We start from the raw sequence: 21,346 nt of genomic DNA, 5'->3' as shown, positions 1-21,346 counted from the left end.
TTGCGCTCAGACAAACCCAGAATCTGATGGCCTTTAGAAGAGGTCTAAAAACATGGCTCTTCACTCAGTAAGTACGCTCCATCACACCAGTCTATCCTTCTAGCGCCAGGACACCTCCGGGTATTAGAGCGCTCTATAAATATGCAAAATAAATAAATAAATACACAAAAGGCTTCTGGTGCAGGCCAGGAGGGTCTGAGGTACTTCACCTTTTCAGGGAAGCAAGTGCCAGTCTGGAGCAACCAGACCAGCGATGGATTTCTTAAAGCATAGTCGTCTCAGGGCTACTAGCCAACTGGCCAGCAACCGGGACAACACGTCGAGTAGAACACAAACAGAAGGGCCCCACGCAGAACACGTGGAATGCGGAGGGCTGATCTTCGGTGCAGGTGGTGCTCAGTCTCGGGGAGTCTCAGTCCCCAGTGCACAGCTTCGAGGATGCCTCAGGAGCTGCGCTGGTAGCAAGAAGAAGGACTTTTCAAGATGTCCGGTCCACAAGGTCCAACGCCGTCCACAGTGCTCAGCTGTGCTGGAGTCGTGCAGTGGGGTCAGAGGGCTCAGGGAGTCAGGATCTTGTCAGGCACTGCGCTCGGGTTCCGGCGGGAACGGGGGCAAAGCAAGCCTTCAAGTCGCTGGATGGTGCCTAGTTGCCCAGGGTGGTCACTCCTTGGCCACAAGGGAGATTCTTCAGTCTTCAGCTCAGGTGAATGTCGAAGGGTCCAGAGTTTCGTCTTCAGTTCGATTCCAGGATTAATCTAAAGTCTCCTGGGTCAGCTCCTATCTTTATACAACTAAAGTGGGCTGGTTTACCTACTAGGTCCCTCCTATAGGTGGGACCAGGAAGGGGGGTGGTTACACACCCTTTCCTTTCTCCAGTTTCGCGCCAGAGCTGGGGCAGGGTTGCCCCAGCAACCGGTTTGAACTGGGGTATGCATGGAGCACCTAGAGTGCTCCAGGCAGTGTGTTTCTTTTCAACCCTCCCTGTCCTAATACACAAACTCCTGTATGGGGCGGTGCTCGCACCTCTCCAGGCAGTAAACCTATTGTCCAGGCCTCCCTAGCTGGAAGGACTCCCAGCAGCAGGAGGCCAGACTTGTGTCTGGGGCAGCAGCGTTCATTTTGTAACGCTGGGGCTCTGGTTAACTTTAACCGTGATCGTCAGAACTAACATGTCTTCTCCGTCTAGAAGAGTGGAATACTAACCCCGTCTCCAGAATTGGCGAGGGGGTAGTATTCCAAAGCGTATGACACCTTACACGACATGTTTCGATAAAGCCAAACCAAAGTTAGCATTAACCGCGAGGATTATAATGCACTTAAGAGTATATAGTATGGCAATATCATAGAACAGCTATAAGGAAGTAGTTCCGAACGCTGCAGACAGGCTCAGCTCATGCTAGAGCACCATCTCACATATAACCAAGCACTCTGCCTTCAGGATTGTTAAGCCCTGCCATAGGAGTGACTTATAGGTTACTATGTATCTATATGTATGTAGGTATAGGAATACTACACCTAAGCAAGGGGTAATTACACGACCTTGCCCCAGCTGAGTGATCAGCCAGTTGTGTCTATTTGGGTGGCCAGCCAGGGGTGGCATAAAACATGCTGCAGCCCCTGGTAGGCCTTGGTTGCACCTATGCCCTGAGTACCTAGGGTACACTATACAGGGACTCATAAGGTGAACCAATATCCAATTGTGTATGTACCTAAGGTACATGGAGTCCGTTTTAAGGAGAGAGCCGATAGTTGGCCTGGGATCCTGCTATTCAGGGCCCAGGCTAAGTCGAAAACCAGCTAAACACTAGGCAAAAAGTTGGGGGTAACCATAGTCAGATATCCACCTTCCTACAGTGTGTTTTCTTATGGCGCTTGTAACCATCTCTACATCTGAATCTTTTCTGACATTTAGAGCACTGATAATTTTATTCACCAGTGTGGATTCTCACATGTTTAGTGAGATGAGATGTTTGGCTGAAACATTTTTGGCATTCGGAGCACTGATAAGGTTTTTCCCCAGTGTGGGTTCTTATGTGCTGTGTGAGAGTACTTTTTATACTGAAACATTTCTGGCATTCAGAGCACTGATAAGGTTTTTCCCCAGTGTGGGTTCTTATGTGCTGTGTGAGACTACTTTTTATACTGAAACATTTCTGGCATTCAGAGCACTGATAAGGTTTTTCCCCAGTGTGGGTTTTTATATGCAACGTGAGATGTCTTTTTTCATTGAAACATTTCTGGCATTCAGAGCACTGATAAGGTTTTTCCCCAGTGTGGGTTCTTATGTGCCGAGTGAGACTGCTTTTTTCACTGAAACATTTGTTGCATTCAGTGCACCGATAACGTTTTACCCAAGTGTGGGTCCTTGTATGTTTAGTGAGTCTCATTTTGTCACTGAAACATCTCTGGCATTCAGAGCACTGATAAGGTTTTTCCCCAGTGTGGAATCTCACATGTACAGTTAGAAGTGATTTACGGTTAAATTGTTTCTGGCATTCAGAGCACTGATAAGGTTTTTCCCCAGTGTGGAATCTCGCATGTACAGTTAGAAGTGATTTACGGTTGAAACGTTTTGGGCATTCAGAGCACTGATAAGGTTTTTCCCCAGTGTGGGTACTTATGTGCTTTGTGAGACTACTTTTTAAACGGAAACATTTCTGGCATTCAGAGCACTGATAAGGTTTTTCCCCAGTGTGGGTTCTTATATGCTGAGTCAGAGTGCTTTGATTACCGAAACATTTCTGGCATTCAGAGCACTGATAAGGTTGCTCCACAGAATGGGTCATTGCATGATGAGAAAGACTTTGTCTGTAACAAAACCTTTTCTGGCATTCAGAGCACTGATAAGGTTTTTCCCCAGTGTGGGTTCTTATATGCACTGTGAGATCGCGTTTTTCATTGAAACATTTCTGGCATTCCGTGCACTGATATGGTTTCTCTCCAGTGTGGGTTATTGTATGCCGAGTGAGACTGTTTTTGTCAATGAAACATTTCTGGCATTCTGTGCACTGATGAGGTTTTTCCCCAGTGTGGGTTCTTGTATGCTGAGTCAGAGTGCTTTGATTACCGAAACATTTCTGGCATTCAGAGCACTGATAAAGTTTTTCCTTAGTCTTAGAGTGGTAGCTTGTATGCTGAGTGAGACTGCTTTTGTCTTTGAAACATTTCTGACAATCCGGGCACTGATAAGGTTTGTCCACAGAGTGGGTTATTGCATGTCGAGATAGACTCTGTTTCTTACAAAAACTTTTCTGGCATTCAGAGCACTGATAAGGGTTTTCCCCAGAGTGGATTCTCATATGTTCAGTGAAATGAGATTTTTGGCTGAAACATTTTTGGCATTCGGAGCACTGATAAGGTTTTTCCCCAGTGTGGATTCTTATATGCTCAGTGAGATTGCTTTTTTGGCTGAAACATTTGTAACATTCAGAGCACTGATAAGGTTTTTCCCCAGTGTGGGTTCTTATATGCTGAGCGAGACTGCTTTTTTCACTGAAACATTTGTCACATTCAGTGCACCGATAACGTTTTACCCAAGAGTGGGTCCTTGTATGTTTAGTGAGTCTCCATTTGTCAATGAAACATCTCTGGCATTCAGAGCACTGATAAGGTTTTTCCCCAGTGTGGAATCTCACATGTGCCATTAGTAGTGATTTAAGTTTTAAATCTTTTGGGCATTCAGAGCACTGGTAAGGTTTTTCCCTAGAGTGGATTCTCATATGTTCAGTGAGATGAGATTTTTGGTTGAATCTTTTTGGGCATTCAGCGCACTGGTAAGGTTTTTCCACAGAGTGGGTTAATGCATGTCGATATAGACTCAGTTTGAAACTAAACCTTTTCTGACATTCAGAGCACTGAAAAGGTTTTTCCCCAGTGTGGATTCTCATATGCTCAGTGAGATAAGATTTACGCCTGAAACTTTTTTGGCATACTTTACACGGAGAGTGTTTTCCCCCAGTGTGGATTCTCATATGCTCAGTGAGATAAGATTTACGCCTGAAACTTTTTTGGCATACTTTACACGGAGAGTGTTTTCCCCCAGTGTGGATTCTCATATGCTCAGTGAGATAAGATTTACGCCTGAAACTTTTTGGCATACTTTGCACTGAAAGTGGTTTACCCCTGTGTGCATTCTGTCAAATTCTGTGAGATAAGATTTATGGCTGTATCTTTTTGACACAGGTAACTTTTTTCCCCAACTTCGGTTATTTTGCCTCGATTTTAGAGTCGGGCTTGTTTAGATAATGTTCAGCACTTATCTCTAAAAGAAATTGTGTGTAAATTTCTCAACACTTGAATTGAGCAAAAAATTTCGGGAAGCAGTCCTGTAACACCTGTTGAAATTTTCCTAGCAGATAATAGTCTTTAGGTTATAGCCTCTCCGGCAGCAACTTAATTTGTGACTGAAGTTTTTCTCAAATCGATTTGTATAGGTTCTTAGCAATGCAGTAATAAGGTGTTAGTCTGATATTTAATGATTAAACTGATAAGTACCTTTTTGCTCTGATGTAATGGCAGTAACTGAAGGCGTTAGAACGTGCACAGTACTATTGTGGATCATTAGTCGCAGAACATCAGTTCCTTCTACCCTTTCTATGTTTGGGGTAAGGTTAAGGTTTGTAGTTCTGAAGATGAGGATTTATTTACATTAGCTATAGCGCAACTGTGCTCTTTTAATCCATTTTTATATTTAACAGTTTTACATATCACTACTGCACAACAGATAATGTTGAGGTGATTTACATAGAATTACAGAACAGTACACAATAAAAAGGAAACAATCTGAGATGGTCATTGACACAATAAAGTGGTGAATTTTTAAGGTTTTCGCAAGAGTGAGCAGAGTGGGTCAAGGTGTTATATCCCAAGGCAGATAGTCTCAAACTTGCATAACTGGTTAAAACGGTTGTTGAACAAAGGCGATTTTCCAATCTCTTAGTTGTTAACGTGTCATCTTCGGAGTCTTCTTTCAGCGTCTTTTCTTTGATGGTATGCAGAAGAAACCTTTAGTTGTAACTTTTTATGCAGTGTGTGCTTCCTCTCTAGAATTACATGATGCTTTAGATGAACGTTATTCTGTCATGCTTAGGCAATTTGTCTTTCTGATAATATTTCAGATGAGGATGCTGAAGCAGTCTTTCTACATTATTTCTGATGCTGTGTGCACAGATATGGCTTTGCTCTGGGTTAATGAAATGCAAAATTAGAGACTTCACTTACAGGTATAGTACTTTCCTCGCCACACTTAGATTTTTGGAAATTGTTTAAACGTAGAATGCTGGATGTCCTTCAGTTTTTCAAAATAATCCTTCTTCTGGCACTGACATTCAAATCTTGCTTTCTTCGTCCGTAATTTCAATCACCTATAGTATTAAAATTAAATAGTTAATACATGTGCATTTCCAAAAATATAATTTACAAGCCAAATCAATGCAGAATTTTGAAAATGCTGAGCTGTTTTTCAGACAGAGTAGAGTGTAGAATGGTAGAATGAGAGTAATTGGATGTAGGAGTGAGGATTTGTAGAATTTTCAACATTTTATTAAGCTCACAAAGGATACATGTACCCTATGGAGTTGCAACATAGAATCCCAAAGGCATTTCTGAAAGTCATATGGACTGGCACCAAACAAATATTAAAAAATATATACTATTAATTAATTTGTAGTGCAGATTTCTGGGAACGGAATGACTCCTCCACGAACAACAGGCATTTTCCCCTGCCCTGAGTTACCACCTACTTGTATCTGGTTTCCTGACTTTTGAGTTTTGGCCTCCGCCTCAAGCAAATCTATTGTGTGCTGCGAGGACTATGCCTAGACCTTTCCCTCAACTATGGTCCAGAGTATGAATCAAGGGCAATGAAATGAAGGCGTACTTTCATGTGTTCATTTTATTCCACTTGATTATCAGTTGTTAGGTTTTTCTGCACCTGGATTTACTGGGTGCAGAAAACCAGGACACAATCTTTTTCCAGACAGAAAAATTAGACTGAAAAGACGCATAAGACTCTGGGTGCAGCAGAAGCAGCCAAGACTTATGCTGGTTTTTTTCACCAACTGGGGGAAACACACAATTCTTCCCTCTGTTGGTGTTCACATTTGTTGTCGGCCTGTGATTCGGCGTTGAGTGCAGAGCGTATCGATTAGAGCCGAGGGGCAGAGCCGAAGAGGAGTTGACGAGCAAGCGGAGCGGAGCCTGGGACGACTGCCAGGGTTTGTTTTGTGAGCGGTTCCCGCTTCACCCGCGTCCGGTTATACGGGCGCTTTAAGTTCTACAGATCTGCTTTGGGGGCAGGAACGGACGCTGCCGGCACCGCGGCGCTAAGTCGCTTGTGGTGCTGCTCGTGCGGCGGCTGCTGCAAGGCACAGAGGAGCCTTGGCCTGCCACCTGATTTATGTCAAAAATGTGTTCATTCATTTTTTTTTTCCACAGTCCACAGGCAAAAATTACACCATCACTTGGTCCCACGCAGGGGATCAGAAAGCCTCAACAGAATTATAACAGGTGGACAAAGTACATTGATTAATATAAACCAGCTCCTCCTCTTATTAGATGAGTCAAATGAAAGATACAGCTTCTAAGTGCCCCGGAGCTGAGACAGAGAGATAAAAAAGAAGAAGGTCATGCAACTTTGCTAAGCCAGCAGATAGGTCTAAAGAAAACTTAACGGCCTTCTGTAACGGTAATTTCTCCAGGTTGCTCCACAGAGGTGTTGTATGCGGAATAGCCAAAAAGCGTGGACAAACTCATCCTAACATGGGATAAGTAATTATGAATCTAACAAGGAACAAAGATAAAAAACACTAAAAAAATCCACCCCTTCCCCCATCCGTGGTGGCGGTGTGTTCATACTAACGAGAGGTAGGTCGACACTGGGATTGTGATCAAAACTGGAAGAGATGGCGGGCTTCGATGGTGGAGGGACACACCGCAGACGGACGGCCCTGGGAGAGGAAGGAGACAAGGGGGGCCCATTTAAATTCGAAATTCTTATCATTATCCCTGAAAATATCAGCCATACGTTCTAGGCTAAGCAGTCTCCAAAGATGAGAGTGCCATAGGGAAATAGCTGGAGCCTCCCTTCTCTTCCTCAGATCTCAGGGAACTGCCGTCTGATTTTACGTATACACAAAGCATTGAGCAGAGCAGAGCTGAGCCGAGGAGTGGCGTGAAGTGCCTACATCTGCCGTCTGTAGTGGGACTGGCTCTGGATCCCGCTCTTGCTCCTGAAGGATTCCCAGCATTCTCCCTTGTACTCTTGACAGCGATGAATAGCAACGAACAAGCAATGAACAGTGAGTGGTGAGTGACAAGTGGCAAGAGGTGTGTGGCGTGTGGCGAGTAGTTAAGGTTGATCGGTCCTTAAGTCGCTGAGCCATTGGAGCCTGTAACAAGTCCGTAATACAAAATCTGAGAAATTATGCAAAGGGGAAAGTGACAATAGACTTTGACCCTCTTGAAGCACCCCTCGACCCCTGAATTACTCTGCATGCCTAGACTCCAGCCCTACCTGGAGCCCGGATATTAATGAATCGGTTAATTAATTAATTAATTAATTAAGTAACCAGCAGTACCAGCAGATTCTGTACCGAGGTGTGCTTTGGGGGTGTTTTCCCTTGAAGGTATTTGGTGGTGTTTTGTCCTATCAAAGCACCCTTTGGTCTTGTCACCGGCCCCTTTGATTCTCTGAAAGAAGCAAGACTTCTTCACCTATTATGAGGTCAGGAAAGGAGCGGCCACCTTTCCCTGCTATCAAAAGGAAAAGAAAAATACAACAAACACTAATACTAGATACGTTTAAAATAAAACAGGCAGGTGACATATAGTCCTTTAAATCATCTAAGGTCCATACATTTGCGATACTAGGTAAAGTCGCAGTCAAAGTTTGATTTTATGAAAGATCCAACTGGTGCTATGCTAACATTGCTAACTAACCCATGTGATCTTCAAATTCCAATTAAACCACTGAGTAGAACAAATATTATATCCCCTAAGCAAGGAGTAAGTGAACCAGGCCACCCTGAGTCTGAAGCTGAAGTCAAACGAATGTCAAATTCAAATAAGGACCAAGTCAACCATTGGGGTCAAATAACAGACCTAGAGATGTTAACTATTCCACTTACTGGTCGTTCACAATAAGAGGACGCAAAATGCACAAATCTAACAATGGGAGATACTCGGCACTTACTACAAACTAGGCAGCCAATGCCAATAGAAGTGCAAGTAAAAATCAGAAAAGCCAACGGTATAGGGGAACCATCTAATTTGGGCCAAATAAATCAACAAGAGCAAGATGCTCCAAATTAACTAAATGGTGGGGTGAAAATCATAAGGGAAGCCAATACCCCACTGAAATCGGATCTTACTCTGTCTAAAATAAATTCAGCTAAAAAACAGTACCAGACGAAATGTAATCAAAATAACGGATCTCAAATAATAAGGACGAATACAACAGCAACCCAGAAACTCTGCAGCGCTGGAGTACTCCGTATCAAAAAGACGTTTTCAATAGTAGGCCACAATTCATTAATTCTTGTGAAGAGGGAGATGATTTTCAAGGAAAACAAAAAGAGGAGTATAAGGACCTATCATTCATAAATGGGCAACACCATAGCCCAGGTACTCAGGCACCAGGAAGTGGGAACGCAGGAGCAATTTGGGATGTATTCTTCAAAACCTCGCAATTAACTCTGGAAGCTTTAACATATCAGTCCAACAAAAAGGAGGTCCAAATAGATCTTGAGTGCTGCGGCATCCTCTGTTACCAGAATTGAGCAGAAGATAAAAACGCAAAATAATCTAATAGTAAGGGCGCAATCTCAGCCAATATCTACGTATGCAGAGTGTAGTTGTGCCCCACTAACTAACAAACTAACTACCATTCCGGATATTTTAAAAACAATAATTGACGATGTAAAAGCGAATTTTCCTAATGTGGGAATTCAACCCATCAAGACCGACTGCCACGCTAAAGATACAATAAAATGTAAAGACAATATTGTTGTTGTTAAAGAAAAAATAGATGATATAACAAAAGATCAAGAAGTGATAAACCTATGCTCGACACAATCAACAATGACAGACGCAGCTCCGGAAGTTCATCTATCAAAAAGAGAAACGAAAAAACAAGGGTAGCAAGAAATAAAGTTTTTAAAAGTATAAAAAAATACAAATGCATCAGATATAGTAAGATTGAACACTGGAAACAACCATGACCAAATATCATATAGTGAAGGTGAGGGTAAACAAATGTCTCCAACAAAACCCTTTTAGTTATGAAAAATAAATGCCTAAACAATCAAGCTGATAGTATAAAAATGATAGAGAATGGGAAAATTCAGTCCTTAGAAATGCTGCAAGTGGAGGAAATTAATAAACAGGTGGAAAATAAGCCATCGCAATTGGAAACAAATAGAGCAAAGAGGGAGAGTATCAGAGGGGATGAAACGAATAGAGAATTGTTAAAAACCTGGAAGGATAATAAATTACCACAAGATCTGGGAACCGAAACGGAGCAGTTACATAAACATCGACAATCATGGTCTCAAACTGTTAGTAATCATAATGGAAGGTTAACTGAGCATGCTCAAGGTGAAAATAGCCTGCAACAAATTAAATAAAATAACCCAGATCAAAAAGAAGGAGTGGTGCAGGTAATTATTACGCCGGAATATAAATCTAGGAGTAATAATGATATCTTGACTCGTGGGAACATATTACAATAAATTGTGTAATGCAGTACCCTCATTAAAGAAAATTAAATGTACCGACATAGAATCAATTGAATTCCTCACAATCAAGAATAATAATCGTGAATCGACATTAGTAACTTAGACATCATCTACTGCCGCCAGCCGTATTATGCAAGGACATAATCTCTTTCAGGACTGGGGAATAAAAATAACAACTCCCCTGCAACCTTCCTATCCTAGCCCTTTTGTTTCATCAAAACTACAAAATCATAACCAAATGAGAACCAAGAATAATAAGAAATATTCAATATTAAAAACTCCATAGGTATGACGTAGACGTAAAAATAGAAAACCGATTATATGACACTGTCAAATTAGGTTGGCTATCAGCAGCCCTCCATAATGTCAGGCAGGATTGACATCTACACTCTGAAGTTCCTTTAAGGGGCCCAACAATTATGAATGAAAGGGTCAGATTATGTTTGTGGAATATAAATGGGGTTCCAGCAAAGATTCAGAATAACGAACTAACTACTCTGTGCTGTTTTCAAATCATTTGTTTACAAGAGACTTGGGCTTTAGTTCCTTTTAGATGGGAAGGTTATAGGGTTATTACTCATTAGCTAAGAGAACAAGTAACTATGGCAGACCTTTTGGGGGTTTGGCTATTTTTATATCAACTGAGCTAAAAATGGAAAGTGAAATGGACGTCCAAAGTCAAAAGGATTATCTAATTGTCAAAATACGATACAAGTAAAAAATTATAATTAAATCTCTTGTAGTAATCAACGTATATAATTACGAAGAACAATGGCGACCAATTTGATAAATTTGATAATTATGATATTGCAGCAACTGGACAATGGCACCCAACCTGAGATTATTATTACCGGTGTTTATAACATGAATATGCTATGGTCTTATGATAGAAATGTTGAAATACAACGGCAAAATTACTTATGGTCAATTCCAAGTCTTTCATCAACAATGGGCATGAGGGAACAAAAGAATGAAAACATCGGCAAGACTCTTGTAAAAGAATTAGAAAAAACCATAATTAGAATTAGAAACCATAGGTCTAAGAGAGCTAAATGGGCGATTTCCTCAATATTCGCCACCAGCATGGACTTTTCAAGCAGGGGATCATAGGTCTAGAATAGATTATCATCCTGTATAAGCATTGGGGTGACTGGAGTGACAGAACTGCACCTATACTATATTCATGATACTCCTAAATGCCCCTAGAGGGGGAAGACGGTATCAGTACCGGACGCACCTGTCTGCAGCACATGATAGTCTGGCATGCCTGCACTATCTTTTCACCCAGACTGTCCATAAAGATGATTTTAGTGCCGCTACACACATAGCAGGGGGAATCTCAGACGATTCGCTGGTGGAGGTGCAACTCGATGGTCCGGTTGTAGACTTCATGCTACCCCCAAGGGTTGATCCGTGATATTTATAAGACAAGACGTTCAAAGCTTGTATGAGAGATGGAGCAGACCTCTATTTTAAGGAGAACGGGCGGCCTGTTGAATCAGCTTGCGTGCTATAGGGTGAATTCAAGGCAGGGAATGTGCTTTCCTGGAGGCACGCTTGGCAAGTGGGGAATCAGTTTCTCTCCCATTACACCATCAACTGAAGCAGCACACATTAAGAGCACTAATGGAAAATAGCGTGCACTTATGCGCTGGCTACCCAGCATTGTCTCTATGATGTTGGTGATAAAGTCAATGAGTTGCTTACATGGCTAGAGAGACAAGACAAAGGACGGAACTGGATCCTTGAGGACACTGACAACAAGGGGATGGAAATACTGGGAGAATCTTCCTGAAAGACCTGACCCTGCCAATGCTAAGGAATGAGGACTGAGACGCACTAGACCAAGACCTGACAGAGCAGGTCACGGTTGAGGGGGTCTCCTTGCAGAGGCTGGAGGTAACATCGAGGAATCCAGACGAGGTCAGCTCATGGTGGACTCTCGCTCTAGACTGATTGGGATCGATCCTCTAGAAAGGAGCTAATCCAGCCAAAGGATGAGCCTTGAATGCCGGCCTCCTTGACACGGTCCACCAAGATCCCATGGTCGGCCATGTCAACAGCGACCGAGACATCCAACAGCACCAGAGCCTGAGGAGTATCCATGTCAGCCTTCTCTCGCAGGGAGCCCAATACCGCCAGTATTACAGTCTCCGTTGAGTGGGCAGGCCGAAACCCAGCTTAGTGTGAGTCGAGATAGTTGGATTGTTCAATAAAATTGGACAGGCACTTCACCACATGAGCCTCCAGTACCTTTACCAGGTATGGGAGCAAGGAGATTGGGCAGTTATTCAACAGGATCTGGGAGTCTGCCCCTGATTTCTTCAGAAGGGGAAACACAATTGCCTCTTTAAAGGCCTTAGGGACACAACCCTGAAATAGGGACTCATTCAGAAGAGAGAGGGGTGGACCTTCAAACCGTCCTGCCAGATGAAGTCAATGATTGGGATAGCCCAGATCAGTTTCCGTGGCTGGTCTTTGAAATCATACAAGAAACAGTCGTCGTCCTTCGTGACTATAGGAAGTTGTAATCTCTTGGCCGGCCTGTCCATGAGAACATGAAACCCACCTATGTCAGCTGGCGGAGATTCAACAGGAATTGGAGTGGAAGGTGACAGAGTATGAATTTGATAATTGTCCTACTCAGTAAGGAGGGATCTATCACCCCCTCCCCTTCTCTGTCGTCGTCAGTTGTGTGTGCGTCCTCCGGGTGATGAGACACTGATGCCACCGGAGGGGTCGGCCCGATGATCGATGAAGGCAGAGGAAGAGGCATCTGTGGGACAGATGAGGCCGACTCCGAGGGAGGAAATCGACAGCAGTAGTAATCAAGCATATGTTGCAAATTAGAGATGAGAGACATGGGCATCTGCACAGCTGGATACTCAAGTGGTGGTTGAGTATTAGGCTCAGGGTAATAATCATATCCTTGGTCATCATCAATATCTTGGCATTTGATGAGAAGCTCGGAAGGAGTACGAGCAGTACGGAACCGGTCATCCTCTTCCAAATCCTCCTCATTAGCGTCATAGTCAAAAGCTACACAGGAAGATTTGGTGATGGTTGAGTTGGCAATAGACCCAAAGAAGAGTTCCTACGTTGAAGTAGGGAAACATCCGTCGTTCCTGAAGGCGGCAAAAGTTTTGTTGAAGATTTCAAGAGGACTAGACACATCAAAGCTGAAGGTGGAACCAAGGATGCCGCCACCGATTCAGCGGTCAACGACGAAGAGCGTGGTTGAAGTTCCGTAAGAAAAAGCTTCTGTGCTGTCGACGAGGCAACCGTCGATGAGGCAACCGCCGACAAGCCAACCGCCGACGAAGCAATCGTCGACAAAGCACCCGTCAATGACGAGGCAACCTTCGACATTGTCATGATTTCCTGCCCTCGTCATGCCTTTGCCGTTGTCGCGCGCTGCTGGCAGAGCGGACTACAAATCCCAGGAAGCCTAGCGCGGCGAGATTACGCAACACCTATAGACGTGTTGCATAACATGAAGGACCGCCTATATAGGCGGAAAGGGAAAGGACGCCGTGTCGGATATTCAGACTCCAAAGCCGACGTATCCTGAAGCAGAGCGCTCTGTGAGCAGAGACTGTTGAAACTATCAAGGATCTTCAAGAGAACGGAGTTAGGAACGCCCCGTGTCTCTGTTACTTGCGGAACAGTGGTCTGCAGCGCGTAAGTGTCCTCTGACTCTGACGAGTCAGCGAGGCTCGGCTCAGGATCCCGAGTTGAGGCTGGTAGGAGCGGCTGCTCCCAGCCCGGTCCAAGGGTCTTCTCGGAGGCCAGGTAAACGGAGGTTGGTGTGAGCCGTAGCTCCCAGCCCCTGTCCTTGTACTAGTCAGGGATTAGTGTTGAGACGCACTCCGGGAGGAGTTTGCGGCGTCTCCACGGTCCTAGCATCCAGAGGTAGGTCTGATCGAGCGGCTGCTCTCGACCACCTCTCTCTTTTGGTTCTTGGGTGATAAGCAGCGAGAATCGCCTGATTGAGATACCGGTAGAGCGGCTGCTCCCCGTATCCCCAAGGAAGGAGTGGTAGAGAACCCGGCTGGGCGACTCCCACCTTCCTCACGTCTGCTACCCCAACGTCAGAGATCAAGACCCCTCACCGCTATCGAATGGCATTGTCGGCCGCTTTTAGCACAGTGCCCTCCGTTGGCGTACAACGGGACCGTTGTACTTGCGGAGGACGGTGCATAACACCAGCGCTGTGAATGGGGTAACGAATACAGACCTGGTGAATTCAAAATAACATTCTATGTATATACATCCCGCTACCTTGCACACTATCAATAAATCCTGAAACTCACAAGAAGTGGTTTTGTGTTCTGTGGGTGTCTGTCCCCGATCTTGGGAATGTCAGGTCGTTACAGACATCGAGGCATTCGTCGACGAAGCAGGTAGAGCCTTGAGAGCCATCGACCGTCTCGCCGGCGAAGAGGCATCTGTCGACGACCGACCGGAGACAGTCCTCTTTTTCATTGACGACGAAGTGAGGGAGGTGGCAGACGAGCGAGGCTTCACCGACACCATGACAAACGTCAATGGAGAGGACTCTGATGACATAATCATTGTAGGTTGAGGAGAAGAGAAGGTGGAAGTAGTCGTTGTAGCAGTGGCGACGGAAGTCTTCGTCGACAAGGGACCCATTTTTTTAGGCAAATTTGTCTCAGGAAGAGACTTAGATGCCTGAGACTTAGAGACAGATCTCGGAGGCATAGAGGGCACAGGTAGTCCCTTAGAAGGAGCAGGAGCCCTTTTTGAGGAAGAAGTCTGACCTTCATGAGTAGAGGTGTGGTCTTTCTTGAGCACCTTAGTAGATACCATCTCCGCCTCACTAGCCCTCTTCTTAGAGATGACAGTCCTGAGAGCGGAATCACTCTCAACACCTGATAAGGGGTTATCCTTGGTCGTGAGTTTCTGTAACCACAGAGGTAGACGTCCCTCTCTGCCTCTTAAAGTCTTTTGAGGGAAAGTCCTGTAGAATTTTACAATCTCTCACCTGACTTTCAGGGTGGAGGCCGTAGATACAAATTTTTGTGGGGGTCTTCGGAATGAAGCCGGAGTTTCCCACAAGACTCATAGTGTCTGATGAGTGACCTCTTTGTAGTAGACAAAGCAGTGAAGATATTCTGAAGAGTTTCTGAAGAGAAAAGGTAGAGGTACAGAGCAAAGCTCAGGGAGACTCCCTTCACACGACGTGCGGTAGAAAATCTGAGAGCCTGAGCCTCAGAGGAGAAGGTTCCAGAGGGTGCTGTCGCCTGATTGGTTGGAGTTTGGACCATATCTAATGACTTGGACAAGTTATTAAAGTGACACGTGTTTTCCTGTAAACGTCTATGTTACAATACTTCCTATTGCTCTTTTAACTATGCTTTCGCTATGCTATTGCTATTCTATGTACCTTGGGACTCCCACTTCGACGACAGGCAATAATTCAAGCATGTGAATCTATGAAAGATTCCCCATTACTGGGGAACAGCAGATTTCTCACTACTGAAGCTCTTACCCAAGTTGCTTTAGCCTTAGCCATCTCTCAAATTGACTACACTAACTCTTTACTTTGGCATTCCGGCATATCAATCTAAAAGACTGCAACTAGTGCCAAACCAGGCTGCTAGATTAATCTATTGCCAGCCAAGAATGCAGTATGTCACCCCTCTTATGAAAAAGTTACATTGGCTTCTGGTAGTCTAACTCAGTGCATTCAAGTTGGGATGCCTCCTCTTTAAAGCTCTCCATGGCAACTGCCCAGTGTCTGTATTTACTAGGGTCTAGAGATATATCCACATTCAGGATCTTAGGTCTTCCCATTGGAATCCCCTAGCTACTCCGTCCTTTAAACACTAGACATTGGGGGAACTAAGATTTGCGGTTCTGGCCCCTCAATTTTGGAATTCTCTCCCTCAGGACATTAGATCGATGATATCATATTCTCAATTTTGGAAAATCTTAAAGACCTGGCTCTTTCGCCAGACTTATGAATGAATCACTTAGCGGCAGGACTCCCTTGTCCGCAGCGAACTGAAACCTTGTGGTGTACGCACGCTTTATAAGTATTTTTAACATAGCATAGCATTTAACATCGTCTAAATGGGACAACCTGGAAAGTCCATCTGCATTGGCAGTCCCAGGTCTCTGTTTCACTTCAAAGCCTATTCCCTGTAGGGTGATGGACTACTTTAGCCATGAGGGATTTTCACCTTTCATTTGCATTAACCATCGGAGAGGCCTGTGGTCTGTTTGAACTAGGAAGTGAGAGCCAAACAGGTTTGACCTAAACTTCTCAAGGGACTAAACCACAGCAAAGGCGTCCATCTAAATGGCAGTTCAATGCCGCTCCCTGGGGATTAGCCTTCTACTGATGAAAGCCAGTGGCTGATCTTGCCCTTGGTCATGTTTTTGGGATAGCACTGCTCCTATACTATGTTCAGAGGCATCAGTCTTTACAATGAATTGCTTGACATAATCTGCAGATTTCAGAACAGCTGCAGAGCACATTGCTTCCTTCAGCGTTTCAAGAGCCTTTAGACAGCTCACAGTCAAGTTCACTATTTGTCGGCATTCTTTTGGAAGTTTGTTCTGTGCGGGGTGCCACAATGGTGCCATAATCCCTCACAAACCTCCTATGGTCGAAGGGAAACCAAGGAAGGCCTCACTTGAGTCTGGGTAGTTGGAGCCACCCAGTCCAGAATGGTCTAGATCTTGGGTTGTAAGGGTTGAACCTGGCCTCCACTCACAAGGTTACCCAAGTATGCAACCTTTCCCTGCCCTATCTGGCACTTGAATGCCTTGATAACGAGGCCTGCACTTCTCAGAGCCTCATATACTTTACTAAGGTGGATCAGGTGATCCTGCCAGGTGGAGCTAAAGACAGCAATATTGTGTTGAAAGGCTACACTCAAGGATTCCAATCCAGCAAGGGCTTCGTTCACCAACCTTTGAAAAGTGGCAGATGCATTGTTCAAACCAAAGAGCATTACAGTGAACTGGTAATACCCATCTAGGGTTAAAAATGCAGATATTTATTTAGCTCCTGGAGTCAAACCTATCAGCCAGTACTCTGATGTGAGATCAAACATACTCAGATACTTGGCTGCTCCCAACCTGTCAATAAGTTCATCTGCCCAAGGAGTTTGGTATTCATTGCTTTTGGTCACAGCATTCATGCCCCAATAGTCCTCACAAAACCTAATTTCTTTCTTACCATCCTGGTTATGAGGCTTGGGGATTAAGACAACTGGGCAGGTCCAGGGGCTCTCAGAAGGCTTTAGAACTCCCAATTCCAGTATCATGCTTACTTCAGCTTTGATGCTCTCTTTCACATGTTCAGTCTGCCTGTATGTTTTATTCTCGAAAGGTAGTCTTTCATCAGCGTCTACATCATGGACACACCAGCGAGTCTGGGGAGAGGTCAAAAAAAAAGAGCTCATTAAACTGATTTAGGATTTGCCTGCAATCAGCCTCCTGATGGGCAGGTAGGGTGTCTGACAAGACCACACCTTCCACTGACCCCTCTTTTGGATTGTTGGACAGGTATGGGGCAGGTTCACTCTTTGCTTCCTGATCCTCATCTGTAACCACGAGCATGGTCACATCTGCCATGTCATAGTAGGGTGTAAGGCGGTTGACATGGTTGACCCTCTTATGACTCCTGTCAGAGCCAGAATCTACCAGGTAGGTGACCGCCCCTTTTCTTTCTAGGACAGGGTAGGGTCCACTCCACTTACCTTGCAGAGCCCTAGGAGCCACAGGCCCAAAAACCCATACCATCTGCCCCGGCTGGAACTCAACCATAGCAGCCTTTTGGCATTACCAGAGCTTCTGGAGCTCTAGGCTGGCCGCAACGTTTTTGCTTGCTTTTTCCACGTACTCATACATCCTGGAGCAAAAGCCAAGCACATAGTCCACTATCTCTTGCTAAGGTTCACCAAGAGGTTTCTCCAATCCCTCCTTCACAAGGCACAGTGGTCCCAACAGGAAACCCAAACAGAAGCTAAAATAAGGAGGACCCCACTCCCTTCTGTGGCCCTTCCCAATAGGCAAAAAGCAGGCATGGAAGTGAGACATCCCATCTTCTTTTGAGTTTTTGAGGAAGTCTACCGATCATGCCCTTCATGGTCTTGTTAAATCTTTCAACACAGCCATTACACATAGCAGAGTGGTTTTGGCCACACTGACCAGGACGTATGCAGCGGGGGGTTGGAGGTCCCACATTTGGACCCCTAATATTATGCCGTTCAATTGCAACACGCAGCTCGATGGCTCAACACAGACCCTAGTTGGGAAATGCGGCTCTTGGCGGGAATGGTGGACGCTGGTTGTCTTCCAGGGCTGTTAATGGAGGAATCAGGTACACCGAAAGATACTCCATATATTGTGCGACAGATGGCAATGGTTTGTAGTGAGAGAACTTAAGTGCGCACCATTCCATAGGGAGCTCCCAATCTGGATATTAAAACCAATCAGGCATAGAGCATTCAGTATGTCCTTCCAGGCATGGATGAAGGGGGCTGCGAGCAATAGGGTGAATTGTACCCAGATGAGACTTATCGCCTGTAAACATACCCGCTAAGAGTTTGGTCTAAGCCAGGGGCAATTTTAACAACATGTGGTGCTTGGCAGACACAACTAAGCACACCTGTCCATGCTATGCGACAGCTCTGCCGCATACTCAAACCCTTGAGATACTGCTAGCGTATGGAACGTGTAGACACCTAACTATGCATCTTTACAGAACAACGTGATCAGATACAGTAGACAGTGGATGTATGACATTACAACACATGCATTTACAAAGCATGCCATCACAACGCAACCATTACAACGCATGCCATTACAACGCAGGTGCTATTACAACGCATGCCATTACAACATAAGTATTTGGTAAGTATTTCATTCAAATAATATTAATTTATTTTTAAATTATGTTTGATAATATTTTAGTAATATTTTATTTATATTAATATTTTTAATTAAAAAATTATATTTTAATGTACTATTCTTACTCCAGAGGAGTGTAATAGTAGGGTAAGTATTTGATAGTGTAGGGGTTAAAATTACTATTCTAACTCCAGGGGGGTGTAATAGTAGGGTAAGTGTGGATAGTGTAGGGGTTTAAATTACTATTCTAACTCCAGGGGGGTGTAATAGTAGGGTAAGTGTTGGATAGTGTAGGGGTTAAAATTGTAATTTAAAAAATATTAAATATATTTAAAATGTTATAATTATTTTAAATTAATTATTTCTTAAAACCCAAAATAACTACATTAATATTAAAAATATTAAAAAAAATAAAATAATTTTATTAAATTAAAAGAAATTAAAATAAATATTAATATTAATAAAATTAAATACTTACCTATACTTACGTTGTAATGACATGCGTTGTAATAGCACCTGCGTTGTAATTGCATGCGTTGTAATGGCATGCGTTGTAATGGCACCTGCGTTGTAATGGTTGCGTTGTGATGGTAATGCGTAGTAAAAGTTGCGTTGTTATGGCTGTTTCCCGTAGACAGTACACACGGGCCCGAGAGGCCTGTAATTTAGACTTTAACATTCCAATGGAAGATCAAGACTGGCAGCGGGCCTGTGAACTAATACACATAGTTTCTAGTAATGCCCATTTTCGACTGATACATTATAATTTTCTGCAAAGAACCTACTTAACGCCACAAGACCCTCATCGAATGGTCGGGTCTTGCCCAGTTATATGCTTGTGCTGCAACACTGTGGGGGCCGATTTCTTACATTAACCATGGTCCTGCGATGAAATACACTCCTTCTGGCAACTAGCTGTCGAAGAAATAATGCATGCAACAAAACTAAGTATTGAGCTGATACCCAAATGCTGTTTATTTGGCCTCTTTAGATGCCAGAAGGGCACAAGAAGACCTATAAATGTGGTCAGTCGCCTATGGTACTGGCATGACGTAGAATTGCAATCACATGGCTGCCCCAGCATGCCCCAAAGATTGCGCTCTGGCATAGAGATGGGTCTCTTCTTCTACGGCGGACGCTTCTATCTCGTCTTGGTCAGATTCTTCCCCGAAGATATCCAGAGTGTGTTGAATGCTTTGACGCTGCCTCTCTCGTCATCGAGCCTGATGATCGGGTAGAGTCCTCTTGGACCGAAACGACTTACAAGCATGCAGTCTTCCTCCTTGTGCGCCGGAGAGAGGCACAAGTTACAAATTTGATGTAGGTCGGTGCGAGGGTACTTGGGGTGGCACCCAGGACAGAAATGGAATGGAGTCCGTTCCATTTGCAGATGGCTGGCCCTACGCAGCAGGCCAGACGGTTGCCCACGAGGGTTTCTATTAAAATTTAAGAGTTTGCCGATCAATTTGAAATGCGGAGAACACGGAAACGCGTACTGAAACAATACCGTTGAGGGTAGAGTGGACTGAGCACTGAGGGGAACCCGAAGAGCGGGTTTGGAGCCCAGCAATATACATCCGAACCCGTTTGGGGTAAAAAACAATCTAACAATGGAGTTGATGCCCATCCGCACTATCACCGAAAGGAGGAGTCACCTTACCTTGTGACTGGAAAGACACCAGTGACCGGAGTTGGCTAGAAGCATTGACGACCTTTGGTATTGATTAAATGTATGATTCCAGGTCACAGGAGGCACTGCTGAATACGGCTGGCTAGCAGCAGCGGTGGCCTCTAGGAAGAAGGAATTGAGAAAGCATAACTGGATATACTGGTTTCCTTAATACCGATAATTGGTTACACATGAATGCCTCAACGTGCATTGATATATTACATTACCAAATTACAATATTCTTATATTAATTTGATGTGACTGTTCGCCTTAATATGCCTGCAAGGTTACATGATTCTATTAGGGCCAGAACCATTTTATTTAGTGATGTCCATCGGCACACTTTCCTGTATCTTGTAATAAATTGAATATTGACAAACATAAGTATTATTTCCAGAAACAGTGAATTCTGCAGCTTGTCTGTGTATCTTTTATCTGCACCTCACGGACTCCTTACATTCCTTTCGAGAGAAGATCCTGCCTCCTACTCATTAGTGTTGTTTCAGTAACTGTTTCTATCACGTGTTCATGTTTCATTGACTTGTATTAGGAGAAAAGTGTATAAAAATACATTGTGTAGCATTAGCATTATATACTCCAACTTGCTTTAGGGTGGATGCTCTCGTCCATTGCAAAGACAATTGTCACTTGTTAGTTTGCTTGGCCTTTTGCTATTTTTGCATTAAATGTATGATAGATGTGTTGGCCTCCAGGTGTGTTGTGTATTATTTTACATAGCACAAGAGATGACGAGGAAAATGACAGTCCAGTATACACATTCTTCATATAAATCAACTCACAGTATACTGTTCTGGAGGTTCAGTCCCACAGACATTATCTCTAACTGAACGCAGGCACCCTAGGAAACATGTGCTTTTCAAACCAGTTGCCCTCTGATGCGGCGTCCTCGCTATTGGATAGGTCAATATGTTCTGAATTTTATGAGGGTTACCGTTACTAGTGCACTCTGTTAGACAGCGCTCACCTGTAGTAGTAAGATGATACTAGGCACCTTCTCACCCATGCACGGTGCAGGGCTTTGAGTTACAGAGCTCCT

At 44.1% G+C, this 21,346-nt stretch overlaps 1 protein-coding gene across 1 annotated transcript in view; it reads right to left on the bottom strand.

The window, feature by feature from the left end:
- Positions 1 to 1,925: 1,925 nt before the first annotated feature.
- The window catches only part of LOC144805822 (uncharacterized), a 36,235-nt gene continuing 16,814 nt past the window's right edge, over positions 1,926 to 21,346 (bottom strand). The window contains exon 3 of the mRNA XM_078672302.1: positions 1,926 to 5,363. Within this exon, the coding sequence (XP_078528428.1) occupies positions 1,926 to 4,097 (2,172 nt within the window). The 5' untranslated portion in view covers positions 4,098 to 5,363. The remainder of the gene's footprint in view (positions 5,364 to 21,346) is intronic.

Source organism: Lissotriton helveticus, assembly GCF_964261635.1.
Source record: "Lissotriton helveticus chromosome 1_1 unlocalized genomic scaffold, aLisHel1.1 SUPER_1_unloc_28, whole genome shotgun sequence".
Taxonomy (NCBI): Eukaryota; Metazoa; Chordata; class Amphibia; order Caudata; family Salamandridae; genus Lissotriton; species Lissotriton helveticus.
The sequence above is the reverse complement of the archived record's forward strand: the minus strand, read 5'-3'. Positions and strand labels throughout refer to the sequence as shown.